This window comes from Lithobates pipiens, unplaced genomic scaffold, assembly GCF_037356315.1.
Source record: "Lithobates pipiens isolate NorthernLeopardFrog02 unplaced genomic scaffold, aLitPip1_a1.2 Scaffold_22, whole genome shotgun sequence".
Classification (NCBI taxonomy): Eukaryota; Metazoa; Chordata; class Amphibia; order Anura; family Ranidae; genus Lithobates; species Lithobates pipiens.
Genome location: NW_027507784.1, coordinates 21,433,054 through 21,450,158, shown reverse-complemented (window position 1 = coordinate 21,450,158; position 17,105 = coordinate 21,433,054). Strand labels below are relative to the sequence as shown.

General features: G+C 42.8%; 1 protein-coding gene across 3 annotated transcripts in view; it reads left to right on the top strand.

Annotated features, from left to right (window-relative positions):
• Positions 1-17,105, top strand: part of LOC143923385 (uncharacterized) — a 144,011-nt gene that overhangs the window by 9,654 nt on the left and 117,252 nt on the right. For all 3 annotated transcript variants that reach the window (XM_077447009.1, XM_077447010.1, XM_077447008.1), the window contains exons 5-7: positions 5,893-6,077; positions 9,559-9,813; positions 11,446-11,723. In XM_077447009.1, coding sequence (XP_077303135.1) covers positions 5,893-6,077; positions 9,559-9,813; positions 11,446-11,723 — 718 coding nt within the window. The remainder of the gene's footprint in view (positions 1-5,892; positions 6,078-9,558; positions 9,814-11,445; positions 11,724-17,105) is intronic.

Below are 17,105 nucleotides of genomic sequence, written 5' to 3'. Positions count from 1 at the left end.
CACCCAGGCCTGATTATTGCCACACCTGTTCACAATCAAGGCATCACTTAAATAGGAGCTGCTTGACACAGTAAGGTCCACCAGAAGATCCTTAAAAGCTACACATCATGCCGAGACCCAAAGAAATTCAGGAACAATTGAGAAAGAAAGTAATTGAGATCTATCAGTCTGGAAAGGGTTATAAAGCCATTTCCAAAGCTTTGGGAATCCAGCAAACCACAGTGAGAGCCATTATCCACAAATGGCGAAGACATGGAACAGTGGTGAACCTTCCCAGGAGTGGCCGGCCGCCCAAAATTACCCCAAGAGCGCAGCGACGACTCATCCAAGAGGTCACAAAAGACCCCACAACAACGTCCAAGGAACTGCAGGCCTCACTTGCCTCAGTTAAGGTCAGCGTTCATGCCTCCACCATCAGGAAAAGACTGGGCAAAAATGGCCTGCATGGCAGAGTTCCAAGGAGAAAACCACTGCTGAGCAAAAAGAACATCAAAGCTCTTCTCAATTTCTCCACAACACATCTTGATGATCCCCAAGACTTTTGGGACAACATTCTGTGGACCGATGAGACAAAAGTGGAACTCTTTGGAAGGTGTGTGTCCAAGTATATCTGGCGTAGAAGGAACACTGCATTTCATAAAAAGAACATTATACCAACAGTAAAATATGGTGGTGGTAGTGTGATGGTCTGGGGCTGTTTTGCTGCTTCAGGACCTGGAAGACTTGCCGTGATAAAAGGAACTATGAATTCTGCTGTCTACCAAGAGATCCTGAAGGAGAATGTCCGGCCATCTGTTCGTGTACTCAAGCTGAAACGAACTTGGGTTCTGCAGCAGGACAATGATCCTAAACACACCAGCAAGTCCACCACCGAATGGCTGAAGAAAAACAAAATGAAGACTTTGGAGTGGCCTAGCCAAAGTCCTGACCTGAATCCTATTGAGATGTTGTGGTATGACCTTAAAAAGGCCATTCATGCTCGAAAACCCTCTAATGTAACTGAATTAGGACAATTCTGCAAAGATGAGTGGGCCAAAATTCCTCCAGGACGCTGTAAAAGCCTCATTGCACGTTATCGCAAACGCTTGGTTGCAGTTGTTGCTGCTAAGGGTGGCCCAACCAGTTATTAGGTTTAGGGGGCAATCACTTTTTCACACAGGGCCATGATGGTTTGGATTTTTTTTCACCTTTAATAATAAACACCTTCATTTACAAATTGCATTTTGTGTTTACTTGTGTTGTCCTTGACTATTGTTTAAATTGGTTTGATGTTCCGAAACACTTAAGTGTGACAAACATGCAAAGGAACAGGAAATGAGGAAGGGGGCAAACACTTTTTCACACCACTGTATGTACTTTACTGTAAGAGCGGCAAGAATGTGGAATTCCCTTCCACAGGAGGTGGTGTCAGCGGGGGGCATCGATAGTTTTTTGAAACTATTAGATAAGCACCTGAATGACCTGAACGACCACAACATACAGGGATATACAATGTAATACTGAGATATAATCACACACATAGGTTGAACTTGATGGACTTGTGTCTTTTTTCAACATCACCTACTATGTAACTACAGTATACGTAATACATTTTGTCAGAATTTAATGAAGAAATTAGATTTTATTGGATATGTTTTATAAGAGAAAATATAAAATATATTTTTTGCTCATTTTCATCCTTCTTTCGTTACATAGTTACATAGTTAGTCAGGTTGAAAAAAGACACAAGTCCATCCAGTTCAAAAAAAAATATATATATACACACATACATATACCAGCCCATATACCCAATTCTATACCCACAGTTGATCCAGAGGAAGGCAAAAACCCCAGCAGAGCATGATCCAATTTGCTAAAGCAGGGGAAAAAATTCCTTCCTGATCCCCCGAGAGGCAATCGGATTTTCCCCGGATCAACTTTACCTATAAATTTTAGTACCCAGTTATATTACGTACACTTAGGAAATAATCCAGGCCTTTCTTAAAGCAATCCACTGAGCTGGCCATAACCACCTCTGCAGGGAGTCTATTCCACATTTTCACAGCTCTTACTGTGAAGAAACCTTTCCGTATTTGGAGATGAAATCTCTTCTCCTCTAGACGTAAAGAGTGCCCCCTTGTCCTCTTTGTTGACTTTAAAGTGAATAACTCGACACCAAGTTCCCTATATGGACCCCTTATATATTTGTACATGTTGATCAAATCCCCCCTTAATCTCCTCTTATCAAGAGTGAATAAATTCAGTTCCTCTAATCTTTGCTCATAGCTGAGTTGCTCCATGCCTCTTATCAGTTTGGTTGCCCTTCTCTGCACTTTCTCCAGTTCCCCGATATCCTTTTTGAGAACTGGTGCCCAAAACTGAACGGCATATTCCAGATGAGGTCTTACTAATGATTTGAACAGGGGCAAAATGATATCTCTCTCTCTGAAGTACATACCTCTCTTAATACAGGAAAGGACTTTGCTCGCTTTGGAAACCACAGCTTGGCATTGCATGCTATTATTGAGCTTATGATCTACCAAAACCCCCAGATCCTTCTCCACTATGGATTCCCCCAGTTGTACTCCCCCTAGCGTGTATGATGCATATTCTTAGCCCCCAAGTGCATAACCTTACATTTCTCAACATTAAACCTCATCTGCCACATAGTCGCCCAATTAGACAGAGCATTGAGGTCTGCTTGTAAATTGGTGACATCCTGTAAGGACGTTATTGCACCACATAGCTTGGTGTCATCTGCAAAGACGGAAATGTTACTCTTGATCCCAGACCCAATATCATTTATAAAGATATTAAAAAGTAAGGGTCCCAGCACTGAACCTTGGGGTACACCACTCATAACCTTAGACCATTCAGAGTAAGAATCATTAACCACTACTCTCTGAATTCTGTCTTTTAGCCAGTTTTCTATCCATTTACAAACTGATGTTTCCAAACCTGTAGACTTTACCTTACACATGAGCCGTGTGTGTGGAACTGTATCGAATGCTTTTGCAAAATCCAAATATATCATGTCCACCGCCACCCCTCTGTCCAAGGTTTTACTTACCACCTCATAAAAAGAAATCAGGGTTGTCTGACAACTCCTGTCTTTCATGAATCCATGCTGTCTGTTGCTCAAAATATTTTTTTCCTGCAAGAACTCATCTATGTGGTCTTTTATTAATCCCTCCAGTATCTTCCCAACTATAGAAGTTAAACTAACGGGTCTATAATTACTTGGTAAAGACTTTGTTCCCTTTTTAAATATAGGCACCACATTGGCCCTGCGCCAATCCAGTGGTACTATTCCTGTCATTGAGTCCCTAAAAATTAGATACAATGGCTTTGAAATTACAGAGCTCAATTCTTTTAGGATCCGTGGGTGGATGCCATCAGGTCCAGGTGCTTTCTCCACCTTTATTCTGTCCAAATATTTCTGGACCATATCACTTATGAGCCATTGTGGATTAGGGGCTGCGTCAGTACCACCCCCATTGTGGACATGAGCTCCCCCATGCTCCTTTATATACACAGAGCTGAAGAAAGTATTTAATAAGTTAGCCTTCTCTTTGTCCCCAGTCACCCACTCCAGATTATTTTGCAAAGGGCCTACATGCTCAGACTTAACCTTTTTACTATTAATATATTTGAAGAATTTTTTGGGGTTTGTCCTACTGTCTTTTGCAATATGTCTTTCATTTTGAATTTTTGCATCCTTGATTTCCTTTTTACATATTCTGTTAAATTCCTTGTAACATTTAAATGACACTAGTGTTCCTTCATTTTTATATTTTTTGAAAGCTCTTTTTTTATAGTTTATAGCTTTTTTAACTTTGGCCGTGAGCCACATCGGCTTTATTTTTAACCTTTTAAACGTATTACCCATGGGAATATACTTTGCCGTGAGATCACAAACAAGCTTTTTGAAGAATTCCCATTTCTGTTCTGTGCCCATTGGTGCCAATATTCTCTCCCATTCTAAGTCCTGGAGAGCGGCCCTCATCCTTGGAAAATTTGCTCTCTTGAAATTAAGTGTTTTTATCTTCCCCGTATGTGATTTTTGCTTACAGCTAACATCAAATGAAATCATGTTATGGTCACTGCTACCCAGATGTTCCTTTATCTGAACATTAGTAATACGTTCTGCATGGTTTGAGATTACCAGGTCCAACAGAGCATCATTCCTAGTTGGGGCCTCAAACTGTACCATAAAATTGTCCTGTAATAGGTTTACAAATTTTTGCCCTTTAACTGTCCCAGCAGTGCCATTACCCCAGTCAATTTCTTTATATAATAAAAATGTACGAAACCCAATGGTGATGAAATAGCATCAAAACAAAGCTCTGTTTGTGTGAAAAAAATGTTATATAAAGTTAATTTGGGTACAATGTTGCATGACCGCGCAATTACCGGCTGGTAGTAAGCATTGAGTTCACACGGTGGGCAGCAGGTGCGTGCATGCCCGCTAAGCGGCAAATTCAAAGGGACGTACAGGTACGCCCTTTTGCCTACCCCTGCCATTCTGCCGATGTAAATCGGCGTGCGGCGGTCGGTGGGTGGTTAAAACAAGCTTATTCAACTATACATGGTGCATCAGCCTTACCAGACCACGGGTCGGTTGCAGGTGATGCATCCTATCCCAACACCGGCGTGTACTTGATGTACCAACCAGCGTGCAGACTTTATTCACGTTATGTGGCTACACCCTGTTATTGATGTATACTGGAAACGGGTGATAAAATTCTCTCATCTCTGTGCCATGTGATCCACGCATCTGTGTACTGGGTATATTAGATGAGGAGCAATGGCCAAAATGTACTAGAATAATACTGAGAGAAACACTATTTTTAGCTCGTAAGGCTATCACACTTAAAGCGGGAGTCCGCCGGGACTTTTTTTTTTAAAAGCCAGCAGCTACAAATACTGCAGCTGCTGACTTTTAAAATAATGACACTTACCTCTCCAGCGCGCCCGCGATGTCAGCAACCGAAGCCGATCTCTCGATCGTCTCTCGGGTGCTGCCGCCGCCATCGGCTTCATTTCCCGGTTCCCTACTGCGCATGCGCGAGTGGCGCTGCACAATAAGGCTGGACCCGCTGCCTCTGTGATCTGTGTGTTTCCCAGCAGGCAGCGGGGGACTTTCGGAAAGGGGCGTAATCTACGCCCCTTTCCGCAGAGAGCTATCCCGGAAGTGGGTGCAGATACCTGTACTGTACAGGTACCTGCACCCCCCTCCCCCCTGAAAGGTGCCAATTGTGGCGCCGGAGGGGGGGAGGATTCCGATGAGCGGAAGGTCCACTTTAGGGTGGAGCTCCGCTTTAAGTGGAACCAATCTGCTCCCCCCCATCTACTCATCAATGGATCCAGATGGTGAATCAGATACTGCCTTATGAAAAAAAAACGTTTTGAGCAGATGGGTTGTCCCAGCAAATACGACAAGGTGTGGAACACTTGGTGCTCCCCCACTCTCACTATCTCTTCTATATTGTGAGTCATTTCTTTTCTATACTTACGATGTGTGAGAATTGGAGAACAAACTGGGAATAATGTTAAAATGGAACCCGCCTACCCTGTATATATATGTAACTGTTCTTTATTGGGACTGGGCACTCAAGTATATACAATTACAAATTTGTACTTCTCATGTATCTATGTACCAAAACTTATGGCTCTTTACGCTCATGTTGAGCATGCTGGTTGTTGTACCAATATGTTTTTTATATGTCTGTCAATAAAAATAATTAAAATTAAATAAATAGCGCAGTGCTGAAAAGCAAAAAATGGCCTGGTCATGAAAGGGGTAAAACCTTCCGAAGTTCAAGTGGTTAACTGGCTACATTTTAACCAATTATTATTTCTTTCCGCAGAAGAAAAAATATCTCTTTGTATGTCCTTAATAACCTTTGACAGATTTTTAACGGATCTCCCCAAATTTATAAAGTTGAGATCAAAAGAAAATCAGGACGAGGCAGAGTTCTCTAGACATCTCCCCTTTTTTATTTGGGCATTGAGAGATTTCCCTCTGAACCTGGAGATTGATGGGGAACGGATATCAGCAGACGAGTACATGGAGAAGGCTTTAAAACATAAACAGCGTATGTATTCTGTAGTATCCATACTCTAAAGCAGCCCAATCACCTTGGTGAAAACATAGACCATGGATAGGTAGTAAAAGATCAGTATGTATCTGTCCAGTGGTCAGTGGCACTACAAGCCTCTGAAAATTTGAAAATTTGACTCACCAGTCACCGGAGAAGTAAGTACTGATCCTACAACCTGCCCATCTGATACATTTCCAAGGTGACAGGGACATTTTCAACAAAATATTTATGAAAATTGCATTACTGGAGCTGTGAAATTTCTTGTTGAGTAATCCAGGACCTGAACTGGTTGCACGGTAGACAGTCCACATATATGATGCATTGCAGGTCATAACCCTTGTTTACCAAACCTTAACAAGCAGTTTTGGTTGGGCTCAGCCAAACTAAATGTAATGCTGAATTCCAGATATAGATATTTTTGAATAGTTACATTGGCTACATAGTTGGCTCAGCTTCGACCAATGTAGGTATGTACAAGGGGTATGAATACATTTTCAAAGCTGGAAATAGGCACGGCTATTACAGTGATTGCAGCTAGCTTACAGGTTCCCTAGCGAGAGACTACCCTGCTGCTTAGTAAACACAGGAGGTCACTGGTGCCATTCAGAGAACGTTTTGCATTTAATCAACAGATGCAATGCATTTTCTGATTGGATGAGGTGCAGACTGTGATGTCACCGCCTGCCTCTTTACCTCATCCAATCAGAAAATGTTTTGCATTCACTGAGAAGAAAAATGCAACGTGTTCTCTAAATGGCATCCATGCCAGGCCAGTGACCTCCTCTGTTCACAATGTATAATGCCTTTAAAAAGTATTCATACCCCTTGAAACTGTCCATAGTTTGTCATGTTACAACCAAAATTGCAAATGTATTTTATTGGGATTTTATGTGATAGAGAAACACAATGTGGCAGATAATTGTGACGTGGAAGCAAAATGATAAATGATTTTCATTTTTTTTTTACAAATATGTGAAGAGTGTGGGGGGCATTTGTATGGTGCCCCCCTGAATCAGTAATTTGTAGAACCCCCCCCTTTCACTGCAATTATAGCTGCAAGTCTTTTTGGGGATGTCTCTACCAGATTTGGACATCTAGAAAGTAAAATTCATGCCCATTCTTTGCAAAGTAGCTCAAGCTCTGTCAGATTGGATAGTCTCATCTGACCAGAGCAAATTTTTCTACATGTTTGCTGTGTCCCCCACATGGCTTCTTGCAAACTGCAAATGGGACTGGGAAATTGCTTTCTTCTTGCCACTCCTCAGTAAAGATTTGCGGAGAGACGACTAATAGTTGTCCTGTGGACAGATTCTCCCCCCTGAGCTGTGGATCTCTGCAGCTCCTCTAGAGTTGCTATGGACCGCTTGGCTGCTTCTCTGATGAATGCTCTCCTTGCCCGGCCGGTCAGTTTAGGTGGACGGCCATGTCTTGGTAGGTTTGCAGTTGTGCCATACTCTTTCAATTTTTGGGTGATGGATTGAACAGAGCTCCATGAGATGTTCAAAGCTTGCAAAATTTTTTTTCATAACCTAACCCTGCTTTATACTTCTCCACAACTTTATCTCTGACCTGTCTGGTGTGTTCCTTGGCCATCGTGATGCTGTTTGTTCACTAAGATTCTCTAACAAACCTTTGATGGCTTCACCGAAGAGCTGTATTTATACTGAGATTAAATTACACACAGGTGGACTCTATTTACTAATTAGGTGACTTCTGAAGGCAATTGGGTCCACTAGATTTTAGTTAGGGGTATCAGGGTAAAGGAGGCTTAATACAAATGCACGCCACACTTTTCACACTGCTGCGCCTTTGCACTTTGCCTTATGGTCTACAGTGTTCTGCTATCTGCTACCTGTTTCTTGTGTTTGACCCTGTTGCTGTTCTAAATCCGTGTGACTACACTTGTACTCTACCTGAACCAACCCCTGGCTTTCTCTTCGACCATGTCTCTGCTTGATCCCTCTGTCTGTCCGTTTGCCAGTGCCAACTCCAGCCTGAACCTGACTACTCTGTTGCCTACTGCTCTGTTCCCGAGGTGCCTGCTAGTGACCGACCCAGCTTGCCTCACCTGCTGTCTGCCACCTGCCAGCCTGCCAAGTACTTGCTGCCTTGCATCACGATCCAGTCTGCAGCCAAGTACGCACAGACCTCTCATCTGCAGCCTTCACCATCCAAACTTCTAGGCACACTTGCCACTCCAGGCTTCCATGCCTCCTGTTTACATTATCAGGGGTACCGGGCCTCTAGGTGTAAGAGATTGTCTTCCTCTAAACGTCAGGCTCCATTCTCCAGGTACATGACAGGGCTTCTGGGTACTGCTCTGGCGGAAATGTATCAATGCAAAAAAATATTTTTAAACAATCGTTTTTTTCAGGAGCAGTGATATTAATGATGCTTAAAGTGCAAAAATAACAATGAAAATTGTATTTAAATATAGTGCTTGGGGGTCCCCTTAGCCTGCCTGTAAAATGGGGCATCTGTAGCATGTATAGAACATGCTGCAGCAAAAATGACATTTCTAAAGTCACAGTTACAATTGTTGGCACCTGGCTATTTAAAAAAAAAGAAAAAAGATCCACACCAGACCCTTATCCGTGCAGCCCTCCCCCTCTTGAACCATACCAGGCCACATGCCCTCAACATGAGGGTTTGTGCTCTGCCCCCACCCCAAAATACCTTATCCCCATGTTGAGGGTCTCTTCCTTACGACCCTGGGCTGTGGTTGTGGGGGTCTGAGGGTGGGGGGCTTGTTGGAATCTGAAAGCCAAGAGAAGAGGGCCCCCAGATCCCACCCCCCATGTGAATGAGTACAGGGTGAGTACATAGTACCCCCAACACTACTCCTTATACACAAATTAGGAAACAGTTGGATAAAGATGATTGATGCAGAGGAACAGATGTGGTGAGGTTGGTAAGCTCTGCACATACAAGGTACATCCAAGCTCTTTATTTAAAGATTTTGTGGGGTGTACCTTGCATGCCCAGGGCTTTTCAACCCCAACACACCTGCTCCACTGCTAACACAACAAGGGTTGCAAGAAACTGCCACACACAGCCCTTAAAAACTGAAAAGGTGGCACATTTTTGGTGGTGATGGTGCTGGAGGAAGATACAATGACAGCAGATGTCAACAGTTACAGAATATGTCCCCCCCCCCCCCCAACATTTTATATTCCTGATATGTGTATGTTGTTCCATGTACTTATGTTAAAAAGTATCCTGTTCCCTTGATATTGCATACTTTGTGTGAAATCCCTGGTGATCCTGCCAGTCCCTTTGCTTTCCTATTTCAAACTGACCACCCTATCCATCCAAGCGTGGTCAGATTTTTGGCTCGGACAACAACCTGTCGGTCCTCCAATGGCCAAGGTACGCTGCCCCCTTTATAAGATGAGGATTCATATATCCTTTAACAGTAAATCAACTAACAACTAATCAGCTATCTTTTTCTACATTTCTGAATCCATTTACACAGCATATTATAGAATGACACTGATGGATATGATATACAGTAAAAACAGATGGTGCCTCCAAACGTATTTTGGAGATCGGAAATGCTTTGTGTTTGATATTCCCACCACCAATAAAGAATTTCTTCAGAGACTGGAGGAAGTCCCAGACGATGAGCTCAATAGGAACTTTGTGGATCAGTGCAAGGAATTCTGTGACTTCATCTGGAAAAATGCCGATACAAAGAGAGTGAATAAAACAGTCATAGTGACCGGACACAGTGAGTTCAAACGTTTTTTTCGCTAACCCATTGTACATAAAGGGGTCCTTCTGTGGGAGACTAAATCATTCACATCAGTCTCTGCACCAGAGGAGCTTACACTCTAATGTCCCCACCACAGTCACACGCTGTTGTTATTATACATTTATAAAGCTCTTACATATTTCACATTTTCCGACATAAAATTTGCAAACTAGTCTGGGAAATGTGAATCCGATGTGCCAGGTGTGAGCAAAGGTCTTTGTGTTATTAAGACATTTCATCAAATTCTTTTAACCCATATAATAGTGATTTTTATTAGAAAGTCACTCGTAATTTAAGAAAATGAGCCTAGCTCTACAAAAAATGCTAATCCTTCTCCACTCACCAGGGAGCAAAAGTTGAAGAACCCTACAGCAAATGGTTCAGCTACAGCAAATGTATTCATATACACGTGTATAAATCTTGATTTTTTTGGCAATAAAATTACGTAAACCCCCAGAATATTATATATTTCACTGTGCCGCCTGCTCTGTGAAAGAGATCGGTGGCTATAAAGCCATTGAATCACTTTCACTTTCAAGTAGGGAGTCGACTAAACAAGTAGATCACAAGCTGTACTGTAGCCATCAACTTGTGAATAACGTGTAGACATGTGTACTGCCAAAAAATGTGTTTGTTTTCGTTTCATTCATTTTGTTTTGTTTTCGTTGCATTCGTTATGATCAAAATTTTAAAATTTGTAAATTTGAAAATGCGATAATGTGTACATTTGTAAATTCGAGAAATCGTAAATTCGAAATTCGAAAATCCAGAAATTCAGAAATTCAAAAATAAAAAAATCCAAAAGAACGAAAATTCTAAATAATAAGTAACTAATAGTAACTAACTATTAAATTATAAGTATAGGAATTTCCTTTCAAATATGGCTGTTAGTGAACGAATACGAATACGAATTTATCAGAAGTTACAAATTATAAATATTATAAATAACAAATTTTGCATCTAAACAAATGGAACAGAACAAACTAATAATAATATTTATTGTTATTATTAATTTGTTTTTAGTAATTTCATTTGTTTAGATGCGACATTCGTTATTTTGAATAATTCATAACTTCAGATAAATTTGTATTCGTTACGTTCACTGACAGTCAAAATTGAAAGGAAAGTCCAATACGATAATTTAATAGTTAGTAATAGTTACATTATTATTACTTCATTATTATTTCAGATTTTAAAATTTCCTGATTTTCTTTCTTATTTTTGGATATTCATTCTTTGATTTTTTGTTCTAATTTTTCCGATTTTCGAATCTTGAATTACTGAATTTTTTAATTTTCAAATTTCTGGATTTTCCAAATATTTGATTTTACAAATTTTTAAATATTTGAATTTACGACTATTTGAATTTACGACTATTCGGAAAAATTTGTTAAACAGGTTTTTGTTAATTTGAATATTTCTAAATTAACAAATTTGTTGAAATTAGTTAAAAATAAAACTAATTTGGAACGAAACGAATTGCACATAAGACACATTGCACACGCAGTATGTCCAAAGAGCTGAACTAGTTTAGTTGAGTTAGAAAGAATTCAACAAACATAACCTTCAGTTATATTAAAAAGTCATCCATTTGTCTCCTCGTCTCAGGGTTGGGTGAGCTGGTTAAAATTTACACTGAAGCTTTATGCTCCTCCAAGTTTGTCTGCATGGAGGATGCCATGCTTGCTCTGGCTGAGAAGGAGAATGAAGCGGCCATCCAGGAATCGACACAATATTATGAGGATAAGATGAAGACAGTTGGGTTGCCCACAGAAACGCTTAATGACTTCATGACTTTGAGCGGTCAGTATGAGGATGAAGCTCTGCAGATCTTCCCGAAAAGGTCCTTCAATGACAATGATCTTCATTTTTGGGTGAAATTCAAGGTAAAAAAATGTCTTCTATTTTGTATAAAAAAACAATAATGTTCTACCTTAATATTAATGCTAGTCACAATATTGGTTAAATATTCTGGGACATTTTCAGTATTTTTGCCTATTTTCTAGAGATTCTGTGGTGACTATAGCTCTAACTAATATCCAGATTTTTTGGGGTTTTTTCACGTGATATTAGCACAATATTTTATGGACTTCAAAATGTAAGTAATATACATTAAAGTGAATTTTAGGACACATGCATGCAATATACAGCATTATACATTTTTGGTCAAATATAAAAGTTGAAGTTTTGCTGAGTAAATAAATACCAAACATGTCAAGCCTACAGACTTTGGTACCCTACATTTTTCAAAGGCAACACTATGGGGGGGGGGGGGGGGGGGGGTACTAAAACTGCAGCACACAGAATCTGGTGCAGCTGTGTCCTTCACTAGTTAGCCCTTGTACACACGATCGGACATTCCGATGGAAAATTCAGTGTTGTCGGATAATCCGACTGTGTGTGGGCTCCATCAAACTGTTTCAGTCGGAATATCTGAAGGACAAAGTTTTAGAGCTGGGCTATACCACTTTCCGACAACATGATCCGATCGGACTTTGTCCGATTGTGTGTAGAGAATTCCGATCGGACAAAGTGCCACGCATGCTCAGATCAAATTCCTAGACCAAAGCTATTGACTACTAGCCTGAAAGTAGTCCCGTTGTAACGAAATAACGTCATAACACGTTCTGAATAATTGGATTTTCTGACAACTTTGTCCGACTGTGTGTATGCAACAGTTTCGGACAAAATTCGTCAGACAAAATCCGTCGGATTTGGTTGTCGGAATGTCCGACCGTGTGTACAAGGGCTAAGAGTGCGCCAGTTTTAGTAACCCCCCCCCATTTCTTCCATTCTGGTGTGCGTGGTGATATGTAATGTGTAGTGCGATGGACATTTTACTGTGTAGATACCCCCAATGCATTTTTTCACATTTGTATATGTATGAATGTGGGGGTGGTGGAGAGCTGAAAAATTTGTTTAGGTTCTTGGGTTTAATTGCATTTTATTTATTTTTTTACACTTTTTTGTAACTAAACTTTCTTTATTATAATGTAGAAGAAAAAAAGTCCCCGGTGGGAGTGTGGAGTACAAGAAACATGACAGGGGCACACGCAGAGGAGAAAGACAAATGTTCTGGTTGGTGTGGAGGCCATAATTTCCTTCTGACAGCGAACAGTCAGCTTGTTAAATTTACACACCTTCCAGACTAGTGTAGCAGCTGGGAGTGTGCATATATGACGGTGGAAGTGAAAAGGTTAGAGAGTAGAGGCTTAGTGGAACTTCGTACAGCAACATTTCTCAATTGTTTTATCCCAGAGGAACCCTTGAAATCATTTATTGGTCTCAGGGAACCCCTACTAAAACCAAATGATTGGGGGGGGGGGGGGGGGGGATCAGTGCAAAAAAAATGTCCTTTATATTTGCAGCCAATGGAAAGAATGCCTTCTGTACAGTGGTGGTCAGAATGCATCCCTATAGACAGCTAAACCATTATTGGTGTCATGCAGCTGGCTTTGCCAAGTGGACCCAGAACTACACAGGCACCATAACATGGGGGTAAGCTAGCCACAGCTAAAGGAACCCCTTTACAACCTCTAGAGGAACCCTGGTTGAGAATGGCTGCTCTACAGAGTCTGAATGTGTTTCAGGTAGACCAGTTTCTGATTAGTCTGCAACTCCTGGTGACCTTGGGTGGCCATCTTAAGTGCGGAAGTGGTAATAAGTACTAGTGCCCTGCTGGGTTTGGCAAGTTTTTGGCAAGGAGGTTAGGGACAGGTTCCTCACTTGTTAGGAAGAGAGTGAGCATAAGGTTCCTGCTTGAGGAGGGCCAAAATTGGGACACGGCTATCTTCTTCATATTGTCGGTAACCAGAGCCACTGCCACAGCTTGTTTCCCAGCCTCGAAGAGCAGTTATCTGTGCTGCCAGTGAGCCACCCCTCCAGCAGATGATGTCCTGATAAATTAGGCCTTGCCTGACTATGTGCCTATGAGAATCACTGCTGCATACCTGTGTCGGTGCTATGAGATATGCTGTTACAAGTCAATGATTCCTTGTACAGTATCTCACAAAAGTGAGTACACCCCTCACATTTTTGTAAATATTTTTTTCTGTCTTTTCCTGTGACAACACTGAAGAAATTACACTTTGCTACAATGTAAAGTAGTGAGTGTACAGCTTGTATAACAGTGTAAATTTGCTGTCCCCTCAAAATAACTCAACACACAGCCATTAATGTATAAACCACTGGTAACAAACATAAGTACACCCCTTATGTGAAAAAATGTCCATTATTTTCCAGCACTGCCTTAACCCTCTTGGGCATGGAGCTCACCAGAGCTTCACAGGTTGCCACTGGAGTCCTCTTCCCCTCCTCCATGATGACATCACAGAGCTGGTGATGTTAGAGGCCCTGCGCTCCTCCACCTTCCGTTGGCCTCACAGATGCTCAATAGGGTTTAGGTCTGGAGACATGCTTGGCCAGTCTATCTGTCACGTACCTGGTTGGAGAGCCCAAGCGTGCAGGGAGCGGCGCCTCGTAAGCCTCCGGCTCGAGAGCCCCTGGAGATGGAGACAGGGATTCAGGAGTCCGGAGGACACAAGTGCCAGGCCGGATAGCAGATAGCAGGCACAGCCGGAACAGGTGGTAGACTGGAACGGCAGGTGAGATAGCAGGCACAGCCGGAACAGGTGGTAGACTGGAACGACTGGTGCAACCAGCGCTGGACGCCGGACGGGAACTGCTGGACAGCTGGCACAGGTGGACAGGCAGGAACCGCAGAAGTAGTCGGTACTGGACTTCAAGTAGACAGGCAGGCGTGGTCAGAGACGAGCTGGGTCGGCAACAATCGGGCAGCAGAGGTACAGAGCAGAAGGCAGAAGCGTGGTCAATCAGGCAAAGGGTCGGAGGCAGGCGGCAAACAGGCAAGGTCCAGGAACAGGCCGGGTACAGTATTAGGAACACACACACACACAGGAACAGGTAGCGGAAGTCTCAGGAACGCTGTAGACAGGACAGCACTGAGGAGCAGGAGCTGGTCCCTTAAATAGGCTATTGGGCGCCAAGAACGGTCGCACGGTACGTTTGCGTACCCCCGCGGGTAACCGTGCTCCCGTTCGTGACCCCGCGTACCCGCGTACGCCCGTTCGGCTTGTCGCGCACCCGCGTGCGCCCGCTCGTGTCAACGCGCACCCGCGTGCGCCTGTTGGGGACTACATGCACTCGCGTGCGTTCGTTTGCGCCAACCCGCGTCCGAGGGCACCGACGATCCCCTTGTACAGGAAACCTGCGGGTAAGTCTCCTTTGTACGATCGGGATAGTGGAACGACCGTGACACTATCACCTTTACCCTCAGCTTCTTTAGCAAGGCAGTGGTCATCTTGGAGGTGCGTTCGGGGGCGTTATCATGTTGGAATACTGCCCTGTGGCTCCCATCTCCGAAGGGAGGGGATCATGCTCTGCTTCAGTATTTCACAGTACATGTTGGTATTCATGGTTCCCTCAATGATCTGTAGCTTCCCAGTGTCGGCAGCACTCATGCAGCCCCAGACCATGACACTCCCACCACAACGCTTGACTGTAGGCATGACACACTTGTCTTTGTACTCATCACCTGGTTGCCGCCACACACGACTGACACCATCTGAACCAAATAAGTTTATCTTGGTCTCATAAGACCACAGGACATGGTTCAGTAATCCATGTCCTTAGTCTGCTTGTCTTCAGCAAACTGTTTGCAGGCTTTCTTGTGCATCATCTTTAGAAGAGGCTTCCTTCTGGAATGACAGCCATGCAGACCAATTTGATGCAGTGTGCAGTGTATGGTCTGAGTACTGACAGGCTGACCCCCCACCCCTTCAACCTCTGCAGCAATGCTGGCAGCACTCATATGTCTATTTCCAAAAGACAACCTCTGGATATGACGCTGAGCATGTGCCCTCAGCGTCTTTGGTCGACCATGGTGAGGCCTGTTCTGAGTGGAACTTGTTCTGGTAAATCGCTGTATGGTCTTGGCCACTGTGCTGCAGCTAACTTTTAGGGTCTGAGAAATCTTCTTATAGCCTAGTCCATCTTTATGTAGAGCAACAATTCTTTTTTTCAGATCTTCAGAGAATTCTTTGACATTAGGTGCCATGTTGAACTTCCAGTGATCAGTATGAGAGAGTGAGAGTGATAACACCAAATGTAACACATGTTCTCTCCATTCACACCTGAGACCTTGTAACACTAACAAGTCACATGTCACTGGGGAGGAAAATGGCTAATTGGGTCCAATTTGGACATTTTCACTTAGGGGTGTACTCACCTTTGTTGCCAGTGGTTTAGACATTAATGACTGTGTGTTGAGTTATTTTGAGGGGACAGCAAATTATATTATACAAGCTGTGCTACTTTACATTGTAGCAACATGTTATTTCTTCAGTGTTGTCACATGAAAAGATAGAATAAACTATTTACAAAAATGTGAGGGGTGTACTCACTTTTGTGAGGTACTGAATGTCTTATGCTGCAACATATTCCATTAATGCCTGGACTGTTGCACTGTCTGGATCTGTGCTGTGTAGAAGCAGAGTATTAGTCACTACAATTGTTACTGCAAATGTTACCACAAGTATTATTGCAAGTACTGACATCAGTGGCACCAAAAGTATTACTGTAACTTTCTGTGATGGTACTAGAAGAACTTATACCACCATTGGTTTATGTGTGAGTGTTTTTCTACTGGGTACCGCAGCCCTTGGCAAGACAAAACTAGAGAAATTCCCTGCTCAACTTAACAACCTGTCTGCAACCAAATTATCCTAACAATATGCATTAAAAACAGGGGTTTTGTTTGCACACATTTGCAAATACATGCATAAGCTACAGAGCCCTGTCAAGGCTCCCCAGTATTTTCTGTAGTCCTAACTGTAAATTTTGAGAGCCTCCACAGTGGAAGCACATGCATTATAATGGATAGGCAGGGGGCAGGTGAGCCCACCCTTCCTAAAGGCACAGGGATGCACCGGAAACCCAGCATATAGCACCGGGGCCACTGTTAGAAATCATGGGGCCCCTTACAGCCTTTCTGATGGGCCCCCCAACTGTGGCCTACACCCTACTTACACCCTCCCACCTGGGTGCAGTGTAACAGAGGCACTAGCTTTATCCCCCTACAACCCAAAAATGAAAAAAGTCCTACCTCCTGGGCTCCTTGGTTTTTGAAAGAAAGGGACCAAATACTTTTTCTGCCTTAGCTTCTATTGGTACCTTCATGGGAAGTGGCTTGGGCTGTTTTTTTTGCCCTAGCATTTCATCAGGCAGGGCTGCATAGAGCTTCCCAAAAT